This window comes from Solanum tuberosum, unplaced genomic scaffold (assembly GCF_000226075.1).
Source record: "Solanum tuberosum cultivar DM 1-3 516 R44 unplaced genomic scaffold, SolTub_3.0 scf00042, whole genome shotgun sequence".
Taxonomy (NCBI): domain Eukaryota; kingdom Viridiplantae; phylum Streptophyta; class Magnoliopsida; order Solanales; family Solanaceae; genus Solanum; species Solanum tuberosum.
In genome coordinates this window covers 2,307,898-2,324,196 of record NW_006238967.1, presented here as the reverse complement: position 1 = coordinate 2,324,196, position 16,299 = coordinate 2,307,898, and the positions used below count along the sequence as shown (strand labels likewise).

General features: G+C 36.2%; 1 protein-coding gene across 1 annotated transcript in view; it reads right to left on the bottom strand.

Annotated features, from left to right (window-relative positions):
• LOC102587023 (uncharacterized) overlaps positions 1 to 15,694 on the bottom strand; it is a 19,623-nt gene extending 3,929 nt beyond the window's left edge. The window contains exons 1-4 of the mRNA XM_015306839.1: positions 15,402 to 15,694; positions 7,775 to 7,835; positions 7,108 to 7,170; positions 6,933 to 7,027 (exon numbers count right to left, since the gene is read on the bottom strand). Coding sequence (XP_015162325.1) covers positions 6,933 to 7,027; positions 7,108 to 7,170; positions 7,775 to 7,835; positions 15,402 to 15,515 — 333 coding nt within the window. The 5' untranslated portion in view covers positions 15,516 to 15,694. The remainder of the gene's footprint in view (positions 1 to 6,932; positions 7,028 to 7,107; positions 7,171 to 7,774; positions 7,836 to 15,401) is intronic.
• Between the last annotated feature and the right edge of the window lie 605 nt (positions 15,695 to 16,299).

Below are 16,299 nucleotides of genomic sequence, written 5' to 3'. Positions count from 1 at the left end.
AACGTTTTAACTTTGTGTTAAGACTTAAGTTTTGCGTTCAGTAAAGAGTAAAGTTGAAGTCTTTTCTTCAAAGAAACATATGGGGACTAAGTATTTCCCAAAGAGATTTAAAATGTTTTCACATTTAAATAGAGCGGAAACTGAGATTTCCAAAGAGCTTTCGGGCTAATTTTCAAAAAAAAAGTAATAGTTTTCTAAATGAAACAAGCAGGGAAACTGAGATTTCCAAGATAGCCTTCGAGCTAAGTTTTTAGCACTAATTTCAAATCACAGAATAAGTATGTTTTAAAACATAAGAGCTAGTATATTTTGAGAGTAGTATTGAGCACCGAATTGGGGACGAGCATGAGTTTAGATAACTCACGTCACCATAGAACCATGTAGCCACCATGGGTAGAAAAGGGTCATACTTTTTAGATGAATCCTTTACGAAATAGACTAGTGGATCCATTAGGCAGTTCAGGTTCTATACCTTTGGCCGGGTATAGGATGCGCTGGCAGTGTGAGGTAGATCGTTGTATCATCACTATAGCTTTTATGTGATGGTTGTCGGTTAGAGAAACTCCCACATAAGTTATTGTATTTTTACATACATTTAGTGTTATATTGTATCCTTGTATATACACAGAGTTGACATCATGTTTTTAAACAACTTTTCTTTATATTGCACTTGTTTTAAACTGCTTTATATTGAAATGAGTTCAGTTAAGTATTCATGAGTTGAGAAGAGACAAGGTAAATGTTTCTTTCAGATTCCCTTTCAAGCCTATGTTGTATTAGCATTCCAACTCGCATACTCGTACATTCAATGTATTGATGTCAGTTGGCCTGCATCATCTTATGATGCAGACACAGGTAACTAGGATCGGCATTCTAGCGCACCGTTGATCCAGTGAGCAGTTCAGAGTCAATCGGTGAGCCTCATTGCATCCGAAGGATCTATTTTCATTACTTTCTAGTTTAGTCCATTAGGATGTTGTGGGGTTTGTCCCAACATTGTAACACCCAGAAATTTTTTTCGAACTAATACTCGAACTGTTCATCGTAGTGAGTGAAATTTTATCGAGGAATTAAAATTTCTTAAGTGTTAAGGTCACTAGATGTAGCACATTGAGTTCCAAAAAGAATTAAATTGGATATAGCAAAATCTGAAATTTTGCAAGTTAAGCTAAGTATGAGTTTTGGGTCGACTTCAAATGATCATAACTCCTAAATCAGGATGAGTTAGGTGTTCTACCAGATACCGTAGAAAAGATCTTTGAATTATATTTCCAACGCCGCTGAGTTTGCTAAGTTTCGAGGTCGGATGAGTGAGATATGGCCTTTTGAAGATAGGTTGTCCAGTTAAGAAAAGTTAGTCGAAAATAGAGAGGGGTATTTTGGTCTTTTCCTTACCAATCAGATTTAATTCGTTTTTAGTAATTTTTTAAGGGTTTAATCCTATTAGGTTCAGTTTTATAATCCTAAAATTAGCCTAGGGTTTTAGTTGAGAGTTAAAGAAGAGAAAAGAGGAGAGGATCAAGCGTTGGGTTTGTTGCGTGTTGTAGCGGATTTTCGCCATGGGTTTGATCTCTAAGAGGTATGTAAGCTTCCATAGTGTTGGGTTTGGTTCGACCCTACACGCCAAACATGTAATTTTCAGCGCAAATTTCATTCTTGAAGTTGAAAGATTAGAGTTCTTGATAAGTTCTTGATAGGTGTTCTTGAAGTTCATTCTAAATCTTGTTGTGTTGGGTTTTGGATGATTTCTTGAGATCAAAGTGAGGGTTTTAAGGGATGTATTGAGTGTATTGAGTATATTAGAGTTTACTTATGTTAAGTAATCAATTCTAAGTAATTGGGGAAGAAACCATTCGATTCTAGGCGAAATAGGGTGAGAAAACGAGAAAAGAAACTTGCTGAATTTTCTGGGTTGGGGCCTGGCGAGATGTGCCTTCCAGAGCGCCCCAAACCCACGTCTGAAGTTTAGGGGCTGGCGCCCCACGCCACCCATAGCGCCAGGGTCGCCTGCCCCATCCAGTTTGTCGTTGGTTACCCGTTTGAGTTCGTTTAAAGTGCACCTTCACTCCTTTTCGATTCTAACTACTCTAAGCTACTTCTAAACACCTAAAATCATTCCTAACATGATGGTAACCTTGAATTCATAAATCAAATTCAAGGTAGAGTTGAGAGTCAAGTTTGAGAGTTGTTTCAAACCTTTTTATAAGGTCCCTTAGAGTCTTTTTTAGGAGTCTTCTACAATTACTAGTAACTTGTTTCAGGACTCAAGCAAGTGAGTGTGAGGATGAGGAGAATGTACTCATGAGTCTACTTTGTCATCGTGAGATCTTTCATATCGTGAACCATAACTCTTGAATTCAAAATTCTCATTTAAGAGAGAGTTAAAAGTAGAGTTCAAGAAAGCCATTGAGTTCAATTGTGAATCCTTTGAGATCAACCATCGATTTGAACCAAGTTTTGAGGTAGTAAGTAAGAGAATGAGAAGTAGTCGTATACATGAGTTCCATAATGTTATGTAGACCTACGAGTCAAGTCGTTCATGCCCATAAATTCCGCATGAACCCTCTGAGTTGAGCATTCTTGAAGTGAGTTAGTATTATTGAAGTTCTTGAGTTCCAAGTATTTGAGTTCTATCTATGGTTATTGAAAATCTTGCATTGAGTCGTTCACGTCCATAATTCGGCATGAATCTCATTTTAAGAAGTCTTTTTACAAATGTTGTAACTTTGTTTTAAGACTAAAAGTTTCAAGTTAAGCAAAGAGTAAAGAGTTGAGTCCATTTCTCAAAAAGCTATAAGGGAACTAAGTATTCCCAAAAAGTTTATAAATGTTTCCACATTTGAGCAAGAAAAGGGAACATCGATTCCAAGAGAGCTTTTAAGCTAAGTTTTGAGTAATTATCTCAATTCAAAGAAAGAGTTTTGTTTTACAAACATATGAGCCAAGTATATTTTGGGAGTAGTATTGAACACCGATATTTTATTTTCAAGTCTCCATAAACCATGTAGCCATCATGGGTAGTATAGGATCATACTTTTTAGATGACTCATTAAGATGCTCTTAGCATAGACTAGTGGATCCACTAAGTTAAGCGTTCTATATGACGGCAAAGTATATGACAGTTCTGGCAGCGTGGGCAAGACGTTGTATCACCACTTAGGCTCATAGTGGTGGTTGTCGGTTAGAGAATCTCCCACATAAATTATATTACTTTATTATATGAGTAAAGTTGAGTTTGTTATTGCATTTTATTTAACGAACTAAGTTGTTTTCTATTGTTTTAATGGCTTTCTATATATTGCATGTGTATTGTTGCTTTATATTGAGTTGAGTATCCAAAGTTGAGTATCATATCTTTGAGTTGAGTATCTAATCTCTGAGTTGAGTATCTTATCCTTGAGTACTTCTAAGTTGAGTAAGTTTGAGTAGTTGTGAGTATCCTTGAGTATTCCTTGAGTTGAGTAAGTTTGAAAAGAGGTAAGTATGTCTCTTTTTTTATTAAAGTTCAAGCTTATGTTTCTGCTTTAGAATTCCTCTTACATGCTCGTACATTCCACGTACTGAGCCATTTGGCCTGCATCTTCTCATGATGCAGACACAGGTATTCAGGATCATCAACAGGAGATTCGTTGATACATCCGGGAGTTCGAGTTAGCTATGGTGAGCCTCCTTGTTTTCGAAGAATTTCATTTACTTTTCAATTTAGTCCGAATGTCGTGGGTCTTGTCCCGACTTCCATCTTTATCAGTTAGAGGCTTCATAGATAGTCAGTATAGTTAAGAAGTCTGTATTATTCATTTATTTTATTAAAATGTTTTTAAAAGACTTAAGTTGCCTATTTTATGGCGAGTTGAATATTATTTATATTCAGAGTATTTCATTTTGAGTTAAAGTTTTATATTTCAGTTTCATGGATTTTTATTCAGTTTTTTTAAGCTTTGAATGCTTGAATCAGTTTTCCGCTTGTAATCAGTCAGGATGAGGGTTCGCTTGGAGACCAACAATGGTTCTCGAGTGCCGGTCACGTCCAGGGTGTAGGCTTGGGATCGTGACAAACATCCATCTCAATTGTTTTAGAGGCTTCATAGACAGATAGTTATTTCAGTTGTCTTTACTTTTCACTTCTTATGTTAAAGACTTGAGTTTGCTTAAATGGCCAGTTGAATGTTCCTTTATGACATTCTAGTTCCTTCATAAATGTTTATGTGATGAGTTAAGTCTTCCGCTGAGTTAGTAAGTCAGGCCAAGGGTTCGCTTGGGGCCAGCAATGGTCTTCGAATGCAGTCCCGCCCAGGGTGTAGGCTCGGGGCGTGACAAATAGGAAGTTTAAAGCGTGAATGAGCAGTTCTTCCGCCAAGAAGTACAGAAGCTGCAACACCAGAAGTTGCAGTAGCTAACGCTATAAATCCTTTAGATCACACAGCAGCTAATAAGGCACGATATAAGTAAGTTTCTCCAGTTCCTCCAGGACCATTAATGAAGAAAGCTCCTGATTCATTTAGGGAAATTCTAGTAAGGATAGCGTTGTAAGCCTTTTGTTGTTCTTTGTTCAAATGTGTATGTAACAATAGATCTTCTGTAGTAACAATTATGTTCCGCTCTAGATGGATGTCTTTAGTATGTTGTATTATACTGGAAGATGTAGCGGAGGAGATATTTTTCGATATGAGCTTGAATTCATTCACATTATGGCCCATTGAATGTAAGATACTGTTGATGTGATTTAAGACTAAATAACAAATGTCATTTGCTTGTATGTTTGGCATATTTGTAAAATCTTCGGACATAGGAATTTCTGCCACAGTTCTTTTGGATTAGCAGGATTACAATATACTAAGAGTGTTGCAAATAAATGCCTGAGGCTATATGGCATTTGATAATCAGTAGCCTCTGACATGCATTCAACTAAGTTATTATCACAAGCAAGCAAGCCGCCTTTTTAAGTTGCCTCTCTAAATGTGGTATAATATCTTTCATTAACAGTTTTAAGATCTTCGTAAGATTTAGGCCCTCTTATGTCCATCAACAATAGTCGAAGATAGTATCTTTCTCTTTCTGTTGGATTACAGGTGACGACACGGCCAATAATGTTACCTTGTTTTCTTCTTGTCCACATTTTATCTCTTGTAGACCAAACTAAATGCTCTGAAAATTCTTTGTATATAATAAGTTAAGTTCAATTGCAGCTTGATTTGTTTTGTTCATTGACAAGAATTCTGTTAACATAGTTCTTTTAACTGCAGGATTATTCAACACTAAATTCAAATTTGTGGTTGTCCTAAATGAAATAAATTGTTGTCCTTCAAGATGAAGCTGAAGATGATAAACTGCAGGAGTCATTTTGCTAATAGAAAAGGCAAACAGACGCCACATAGCTTCTGGCGGTGAATTTCATCTAGCTGATCGATAATCCTTTATTTCTTCTATTTCTATATTAGAATCATTATTGTGTATATGAAAAGCATTTTATCATGTCCTTTGCAGATGTATTTGTTAATATACTTGACAGCTTTAACGTCTGAGCAAATTTCAACATTTATGTGACAAGTAAATTTCGCTAAAAGACATGGATTGTAAGGAACAACCCATAAATTATCTAAATATTGATTTCTAATTAAAATATGTAGCAGTATTCCGTCTTCTGTAAAGTGGGCAGCAATTCTTACCTTTAGATGTTTCATTGGTATAGTTTTGAGGGTATTTAAACTTACAATGACCTAATTTTTTCATGCATGGATTATTAGAATTTAAAACTCCACAAGGACCATGCGTCATATGTTTAATAACTAAGGAATGTAAATAACTATTTGGAGTAGGATCGGGTATTTCAGCACAAACCAGTCGATCATAGCCTTCAGGAGTTAATAATTTATAAGAAAATGTGCATGGGGTAAACCACGCTTTTGAAATTCTATAGTGTAGATAAAAGCAGCAATTTTACCAAAGATTTTTCTCTTAACAATATCCACCTTTAATTCTTCGACCTTTGCCTTAAATATTCGAGTTATTAAATCGGGTCTATTTTGGACCTCATCAGTTGGTAATAAGAAATCTTGTATTTCTGGCCAGGAAGGATTACATGTCATACTATTCAACTTTTATAAATTCATCCACAGAATATTGTTGGAATAATCTGCCAGAATGTAAAGTACCGTTCCTTCATCATCTCTAATTTGAAGCTTATAACAATAATACTCACGGCATGAGATTGTGGTTTTCTTTTATCTTTGTTTATGTAAGAGTTGTTCTTCAGCATTAAGAAGACCATCAACTGAGCACCAATTAGATACAGCAGGAAGCTCTTCATTATTGGAAGTAGAACGTTTTCTGGACAAAATGGGTTGCCGTATTAATAGGAATCCTTCCGTTTTGTTGAGGCATGAGAGAGGGCGGCTCCATGTCGTTGATGTTCTGAAGAAAATGGAGGCGGACCTTGTTACGGTCGGAGGAGTCGGTGGTTGTGGTGGTGGTGGAGAATATATTACGGCGAGAAGCGGCACTTTCACGCTTATGAGCATTCTGGTGTCTTTGAATGCCGTAATGCCATCCATTTTCTCCGTGGGGAAATAACAAAGGATATTGTAGTGAGTCATAACAGCCATAATAATAGTGCACCAGTTGGATATTATTGGAATGAGTATATATTCTAATATGGGGAGTAGAAATAGTATTATTTGATTCAACATCAACCTCTGGAACAGTGGGTAAATTATATGTTCGTTGATCCATTGCAGAATCACATTTAAGTGCAATATAGAAATCAGGTAAGTTTGGAATGCTCGTTAAGGATTTCAGAAACATAAAGAGTATGGATTAATCTTTAAAATGTCAACCAACTTCGCAGTAACTGATCGGTTAAGATTTTCGGAGAATAACATTTTGTTAATTATGTCAACATCATTATCATAAAAGTAGATTTGTAAGTTGCTTACTTCATTATTGACAGAAAGGAGGCTATTTATGAAATGAGAAGGACTACAGGGCAGTGTGTTGACATTGGGATATTTCATTCCGGTTAGTTCAGGTTCTGCAGAATGGAAGAACAATTTAGAAAGAAGCAAACGAAAGAAATGGTGGCAAGGGATAATATGATAAATACAAATTAACCTCTTGTAGTTGATTGTGGTTGATAGAAGGTAGAGCGTTCATTACATGTATTTGATGTTGACCCTGCAATTTTGGAGGTATTAATGTATATATAAGGTAATTGTTCAATCATTATTTGCGAGTAACTTTCATCGGTACTCACCTATTTCATAGACATTGTCACAGTGAATTGATTGAGCTTGGGAGGTAGTAGCTGAAGGTTTATTTTGAGTGAACATAGTAGGTTGCGGTGGAGTTATAGTTTGAAAGTCAGACTGAAGCGGGATAGCAGGAAGATTTTAGGAAAGAGCACGCTTTCGAGCAGAGTATTCTGTGGGGCATCGTGCTAGAAGAGCTGCCTTTTTTTTTCGGGTGGCAATTTGAATTCTAAGATTTTTGGCAGCATTTGTCTGGGCAATTAGGACTGCATCCATTTTGCGTTTGGTGCCAGACATCTGACGGCAAATATTCAGCAAAATTCTTTTATTCAAGGTAAAATCTTAGCGTCCAATTAGGATCTAGGCAGAAAGAGTTATGCAGATAAAATAAAAACCAGAACAGTATATATATTAATATAAGTAAATATGTAGAACACAAAAATGGAGGAACTAAGGTAAAATAAAGAACAGCACAGTATATTATTATTAATATAAGTCAATATGTAGAACACAGAAATGGAGGAACTTACGTTTGTCAGTGAAGAGTATAGCCTTTGTTTCCTTAGCTGGAGAAATGTGAGCTCCAAAATCCTACAGAAGGAGAAGTAACCATCCATTGTATCAGTTAGAACTAAAAATTTAAACGAAGATTTTATTTCTAAAATCACTCTAATTAGCAGAAAAGTCAGATGGCAGGTCAAGGGAAATAGCAAAAAAATAATTCAGTCAACGAAGTCAATATTACAGCTTCAATTTTTTCTACTCGAATTACATACAATTTCAGTCCGTAAGTTCCCTGATTATCAGATCCACATTTTACAAGTTAATTGAAGAGATAATGGAAACAAACACCTTGAACTATTACTTTTTCGCGAGACTCATACATGAACATTTGGTTGTTCTCCTTTTCTTTTCCTACTTGAATTATCACTATGTACGTATCATTCTTTATAACTTTTTCGCGAGTTTCACCCGTGAACAATTTGTTCTCCCTCTATTCTCCCCCCTAAACTATCAGCATCTACGTATTATAAGGAGAAAAATCAGACCTCTATTTCTGTTGCTTCGCCTTTCCTATGTTACTCTTAATGGTTTTTCCCCTTTAGGTATCATCTCATTCATTTTTCTGTAATTTTTCCTCAGTTTTTTGCACTATATCCAAGTAACAATCAAGAGTTGATATCTTCCTTCTTTCTGTTGTTACTAGTCCATCCTATAGTTGTTACCTGCTCGTTCTTTTTAATAATTCCTTCATAAAAATTTGACAGACATCTAGATCCTAGCAAACTACTAAGAGTGACAGCAATGTAGAAAACAAAGAGAACCGAAATGTAGCTTATTGATCTAACTACTGGCATGTAACACAGTTTGCAACAGTGGAACTATTTACATTGTCCAAATCTTCAAAATGATGCGGTTGTCCTACAAAGTTTTGGTCTTTCTACTCCCAAGTTAATTGAAGACATAATGGGATTTCACACGTGAGCAATTGGTTGTTCTCTTTTCCTTTTTCTAACTGAACTATCACCAACACGTGAACATTTGGTTGTTCTCTTTTTCTTTTTCCACCTCAGCTATCACCATCTATCTGTGTATCACTTTTAATAACTCTTTCACAAGTTTAACACGTAGTGATGTTTTTTATGTTAACGCTGGACAGGTCAATTAATGTTTGAGACTCAGAGTCCTAATAGACTAATAAAAGTGACAATAAAGTAGAAAGCAGAGAGAAAGAACCAGAGAGTAGATTATTGATTGCAATTACAATGCAAAAAAACCAACTCAGAACGATATCGTCACCTAAAATAACCCGAAATGTAGCTTATTGATCTAACTACTGGCATGTAACACAGTTTGCAACAGTGGAACTATTTACATTGTCCAAATCTTCAAAATGATGCGGTTGTCCTACAAAGTTTTGGTCTTTCTACTCCCAAGTTAATTGAAGACATAATGGGATTTCACACGTGAGCAATTGGTTGTTCTCTTTTCCTTTTTCTAACTGAACTATCACCAACACGTGAACATTTGGTTGTTCTCTTTTTCTTTTTCCACCTCAGCTATCACCATCTATCTGTGTATCACTTTTAATAACTCTTTCACAAGTTTAACACGTAGTGATGTTTTTTATGTTAACGCTGGACAGGTCAATTAATGTTTGAGACTCAGAGTCCTAATAGACTAATAAAAGTGACAATAAAGTAGAAAGCAGAGAGAAAGAACCAGAGAGTAGATTATTGATTGCAATTACAATGCAAAAAAACCAACTCAGAACGATATCGTCACCTAAAATAACTGTTGTGATATAAGTAGGTGAGAAAGATTGTTGATGTTAGTTAGACAAGTAGGGGCAGGTTAGTCATTTAAAGAAGAAGTTAGTTGTAACTAATTGTGTCAGTTTGTTAGTTAAGAAACTGAGTTAGTATTCTGTTAAAAGTGTGAAGGAGCAACACTATAAATAACTCTTCATTCTGTAACTACATTTACTCAATACAATTACAGTTTTCATATATTCCAAATCTTCTCTCTTCTATGATTGAGTTTCTACAGTTTACGTTCATGGTATCAAAGCCATAAGCTTCATCACAAGCATTGACTGAAGCTGGAATTGGTCAAGGAATCAAAGAATCAGTCCTCTGGTTCATCGATTCATTTGGTTTTTGAAGAATATTGCAGGTCGTAGCTTGGAGAAAGCTGGAATCTGTATTCTTCAGTTTGTTTTGTTGATTTGCTTCCGCAATTAGAAGCTCAATTTGGTGATATCTTCAATGGAGAATGAAGGCTTACATGCAGATCTAACTCAGAATGGATCAGCAACAGTTGTTCCTCAGAATAGCAGTTCATTACAGGGGCAAGGTATTGACTATAATCATCCTCTTTTCCTTAGTCCTGCTGATGTCAGTGGCTTGAGTCTGATTTCCTTTCAACTAACTGGTATTGAAAACTACATGTTGTGGAGTAGATCTATAAGGCTAGCCTTATTAGGGAGGAATAAGATTGGTTTAATTGATGGCACTGTTAAGAAAGAAATGTATAGTGTTGAATTGTGGGGACATTGGGAAAGAGTTAATGCAATTGTTTTGTCTTGGTTAATGAACTCTGTGTGTAAGAGTTTACTGAGTGGAATTGCTTTTGCTTCGACTGCCGTAAGTGTTTGGACTGATCTAAAAGAGAGGTTTGATAGAATAGATGGATCTAGGACTTATAGTCTACACAAAGAGATTGCTTCGCTGCAACAGGGGACTGCTTCTGTTTCTGAGTATTATACCAGACTCAAAGGTTTATGGGATGAGTTTGAGGTATTGGTGCCTGCACCTTGTTGTAATTGTGAGATCTCCAAAGGTTTTATAGCTCACATGAATAGACAAAAGGTATATCAGTTTTTGATGGGATTAAATGACTCCTATCATCAGGCTAGGAGTCAGATCCTTATGATGGATCCATTACCCTCAATTAATCATGTGTATGCTATGGTAATTGGGGATGAAAGCCAAAAAGCTGTGATTGCGTGTACCACTAGCATGAGCATGACTACCATTGGCTTGGACTCTTCTGTTGCTATGTTCTCCAAGACTGGTAGTAGTTCAGGTGTGAGTCAAAGGTTCAAGAAAGGTTCCCTGCTGGTATGTGATTTTTGCAAATGCAAAGGGCACAGCAAAGACTTTTGCTATAAACTTGTTGGTTATCCTCCTGATTTCAAATCAAAGAGGAAGCCTCAGCCTCAAGGAGGTGCTGTCACACAGGCCAACAGTTACTCTACACAATATTCATCAGCTCCTCAGGCTAACTTTACCTATGGTTTTAATACCAACATTCCTCCTCCAGGATGGGGAATATCTAATCAGCAGCATAACAGTATTAATAATGAAGGTACATCTGCAGCTCCTCCTACCAGTCTCAAAGTTAGCCAAGCTGAGAAAGAAGTTCAACATCTTCTCCAAGGATGCACTTTCACTAAAGATCAGTATGATCATATTCTGAAGATGATGCAGCAGAAGTCAGATGTTACTTCTTCTCCCTCTATGTGTAATACTGCTAATACAGGTAAACATTCTTTTGTGTCTAAAGCCAATCAGATGTGGATTATTGATACAGGTGCAACTAATCATATGGTCTCCAGTTTAGACATGATGATTAAGGGGTCAGTGTCGCAGCTTGCAGAGTCTAAACCTATCTATCTTCCAAATGGTAGCACTACTCAAGTTTCTCATGTTGGATGTTGTGCTTTATCAGCAAGAAGTGTGATCACTAATGCACTGCACCTTCCTGATTTCAACTACAATTTGTTGTCAGTCAGTCAAATCACAAAGGAGTTAGGATGCTCAGTTACCTTCTTCCCTAATTTCTGTGTTTTCCAGGATCTTTGCAGTGGGAAGGTGAAGGAAGTTGGTAAGCAAGAAGGAGGTCTATATCTACTGATACAACACTTAACAAATAAAGATGCACATAGTGAAGAGGAGGTTGCATTTGCTGTCAACAATACAAAGGTCATAGACATGGAATTGTGGCACAAAAGGTTGGGGCATGTGTCTTCAGCAGTCCTTGCAAGGATGTTTGCTATGAATAAAGAAAGTTTATGTACAGTGACTAAATGTTCAGTGTGTCCTCTTGCTAAGCAAACAAGATTATCTTTTCCTATTAGCAGTATTAAGACTTCAGCTTGTTTTGATATGATACATGTGGATTTGTGGGGTCCTTATAATACTCCCACTATTGATGGTAACAAGTATTTTCTCACCATTGTTGATGACTTCTCTAGGATGACTTGGTTATTTTTGCTTAAACATAAGTCTGCTGTGTGTGTTTCTCTTAAGGAGTTTCTCTTGTTTGTTAAAACTCAGTTTGGTAGATCAGTCAAAGTCCTAAGGTCTGATAATGGTACTGAGTTTATGAACTCAGTATGTGATGCTATGTTCAAAGAAATGGGCATTATTCATCAGCGATCATGTCCTTATACTCCACAGCAAAATGGTGTTGCTGAAAGAAAACATAGGCATTTGCTTAAGGTGACACGAGCTATCAGATTTCAGGCCAGCATACCATTGAGGTATTGGGGACAATGTGTGTTAGTTGCTGCTTATCTTATTAACAGAATTCCTAGTGGTGTGTTGAATTATGCTACACCTTATGAAAGGCTGTATGGTTGTAAACCTGTGCTAACTCATCTCAAAACTCTAGGATGTTTGTGCTATGCTAAACTATTGACTGAGCATGATAAACTCAAGCCAAGGTCCAGACCTGCTATTCACATGGGTTATTCAGAGGTTCAGAAAGGTTACATCCTACTTGATCTGGGTAATAAGTCATTTTTTACTAGTCGAGATGTAATATTCAGAGAAGATTCCTTTCCGTTTGTCAAAGGGATAGACCTTGTTTCAGAAAACATGTTCTTAGATATATTGCATATCTCAGATGTCCTACCTCCTCACTTGAATTCTATTTCATTTCCTCTTTCTCCTCCAGTTCCTACTTCTTCTGTAGTTGGTTCAGATGATCATGATCTACCTGTTGTGAATCAGCAGGATGATCCTGCATGGTCCCAAGTGTCTGTCTCAGATCCTGCTTCTTTGAATTCTGAGTCTACTTCTGATTGTAGAAGGTCCACTAGACAGAAACATACTCCTACTTGGATGAAAGATTTTGTCTCACTTTTAATGAATATGAAAGTTCCATATCCTTTGTGCAACTCCATGAGCTATGCTCATCTTTCTCCTATCTATCAATCCTACCTTGCTGCCACCTCTGTAGATAAGGAGCCTGACTCTTACTGTGAGGCTGTCAAAGACATAAGGTGGGTAGATTCTATGAAGGCTGAAATTCAGGTTCTAGAGAGTAATGATACCTGGGAGGTCACTGATTTGCCACAGGGCAAAAGACCCATAGGTTGCAGGTGGATTTACAAAGTGAAGTATAAGTCCACAGGTGAAATTGAGAGATTCAAAGCACGATTGGTTGCTAAGGGGTATAGTCAACAAGAGGGCATAGATTACACAGAGACCTTTTCACCTGTAGTAAAGATGGTTACAGTCAGAACCATAGTCTCTCTTGCAGCAGCTAGGCATTGGCACATTCATCAAATGGATGTCTTTAATGCTTTTCTACAGGGGGATCTGGATGATGAGATATATATGCACCTACCTCAGGGTTTTGTCAGTCAAGGGGAGAAGGTGTGTAGACTGAAAAAATCCCTATATGGTCTCAAACAGGCTCCAAGGCAATGGAATCATAAATTGACTGAAGCTCTTATTAGACTCAGGTTTAAGCAGAGTCAACATGACTATTCTTTGTTCATCAATAATACAGAAGAAGGGACCATTATAGTTCTTGTATATGTGGATGACTTGCTAATTACTGGTAGCAGTCTCGAGTTGATAGAAGAAACAAAAACTGCACTACAACAAGCTTTTAAGATGAAGGATCTAGGTGAATTAAAGTACTTCCTAGGTATTGAATTCACTAGATCTTCAGCTGGTATATTAATGCACCAGAGGAAGTATGCTCTTGAACTTATAGCTGAAGTTGGTATGACAGCAGCCAAACCTGCAGGAACCCCTATTGACATAAATGTTAAACTAACATCAAAGTTATATGATGAACATGTGAATCAAGATCAGGAAGAATCAGAGGATCCACTGATAGATCAAAGAATGTATCAAAAACTGATAGGAAAGTTGTTATATCTAAATATGACAAGGCCTGATATAACTTTCAGCACACAAACTCTCAGTCAATTTCTACAACAACCTAAGAAGTCTCATCTTGATGCAGCGTTAAGGGTAGTTAAATACTTAAAGAAGCAGCCTAGACAAGGTTTGTTGTTTGCAAGTAACTCAGATGGACTAGTTACTGCTTTTTGTGATGCTGATTGGGCTTCTTGCCTGCTAACCAGGAGGTCTGTAACAGGATACATGGTAAAAGTTGGGCAGTCATTAGTATCATGGAAGGCAAAGAAACAAACAACAGTTTCAAAAAGTTCAGCTGAAGCTGAATATAGAAGTCTTGCTTCTACTGTGTCAGAGTTAGTGTGGTTGCTTGGATTACTTAAAGAAGTAGGAGCTGAAGTTCAATTACCAGTTCAAGTTCATAGTGACAGTAAGGCAGCTATACAGATTGCAGCAAATCCAGTATATCATGAGAGGACAAAGCATATTGAGATTGATTGTCACTTTATAAGGGAAAGACTACAACAAGGACTTATTAAGGTGAATTATCTTCCTACAAGAGAACAGCCAGCTGATGTATTGACAAAAGGCTTATCTAGGCAACAACATGAACATCTACTATCCAAGCTAGGAGTGCTAGACATTTTTGCACCACCTAGCTTGAAGGGGAGTGTTGTGATATAAGTAGGTGAGAAAGATTGTTGATGTTAGTTAGACAAGTAGGGGCAGGTTAGTCATTTAAAGAAGAAGTTAGTTGTAACTAATTGTGTCAGTTTGTTAGTTAAGAAACTGAGTTAGTATTCTGTTAAAAGTGTGAAGGAGCAACACTATAAATAACTCTTCATTCTGTAACTACATTTACTCAATACAATTACAGTTTTCATATATTCCAAATCTTCTCTCTTCTATGATTGAGTTTCTACAGTTTACGTTCAATAACAACCTATTAAGAGCAAAACTTCGTCAAATCCACACTGAACCTCTTTTCATCACTACACGTACCTACTATGTAATTTTAAGTTGAAGTAAGTATAACCGGTAAAACCAGGAACTATATATCTTACCTATAGAGAACAAACTTGTCACTATATTGTTACAAAATGTAAAAACCTCCAAGCAAACTATTACTGAATACAATGAAGAATTCAAGTTGGAAATAGGTAGTTTCTTTATCCCACACCTCAATATTATTATGGAATACATATTTGGGGTCAGAAGAGGATCCTTTTTTTTTCCTTCTAATTTTTGTTGGTGATCACTTTTTATACTTTATATGAAATTTTTGGGGGTTCTAATATTGCAGCTCCTACGTTTTGTCAAGGTCTCACAATTGCTTCAGTAACTCAATAAATTAAAGCTCTTGCAGAAAGGAAGTAACTCGGAAGAACAGAAATCATCCAACACAATCGAATTAAAGGCAAATCAGAAGAGATTTTGCAGCACCATAATTTACAGAAGAAAAATCAGACAATGAGCGAAAAATGCATAATTCTACCTTTTTGTTTGTTTGCAAAAGAGAACCTTGAAGAGTATTTATTTGAGTGAACACATAATGAATGTGGTGTTTTCCCATAGAAATAATGGAGCTTTTCAAAACGATGCAACACATGCATCCTTGTGAATCCAAGTAAAATACACGTGGCAGGGATAACCACAGGGGGGAAATGACACTCTGCCTGTGGAATGTCTGAAATCTTATCCCTTTGGATAATACCTTGTGGGGAAATGACGGGTCTGCCCTTGACTGGCTGGAAAATATCTCTTTTGCAGAAATGACAGGTTTGCCCTTGAATGGCTAAAAGGCTATCCCTTATTAAGTATGATGATGATATAAAGTTAAGAGTTATTATAGTGAGATGTCGGTATAACGACCATGTTTGTCTGGCCCTATTATAACAATGTGAAAATTTCATATATGACATTTATTAGACTAATATTTTCAAGTTATAGCATAGAATAAAATTTTCAAGTTGTAACAATAAAAAATTTTAGGTTGTAACATTTTATTAAATAAAAAAAAATTAATTAATTGTAAAAATTTGTTTTGAAAAAAATAAAAAGGATAAAAAATTGATTTTGAAAAAAAATAAAAAGATAAAAAGGAAAATAAATCGATTTTGAAGAAAAAAAACGGAAATAGGTGTATTAATAAAATTTGAATTGATTGATGATAATTATTAATTAGCATAAATTTAGGAGATTTCAAACTAATTAGGAATATTTAGTTTCCTTAATTCACTCTAATTTGTTAAAATTAATTAAAAAGTCTGATTTTATCCATTTTTCTTCTACGTTACTCTCTCTTCGGGTTTTTTTTCCAGAATTGTTGTCACTGACGAGTAATCTAAGTTTTTTTTTGTTTGAAAAATCTTGATTTTGTTGTTGATGGATGA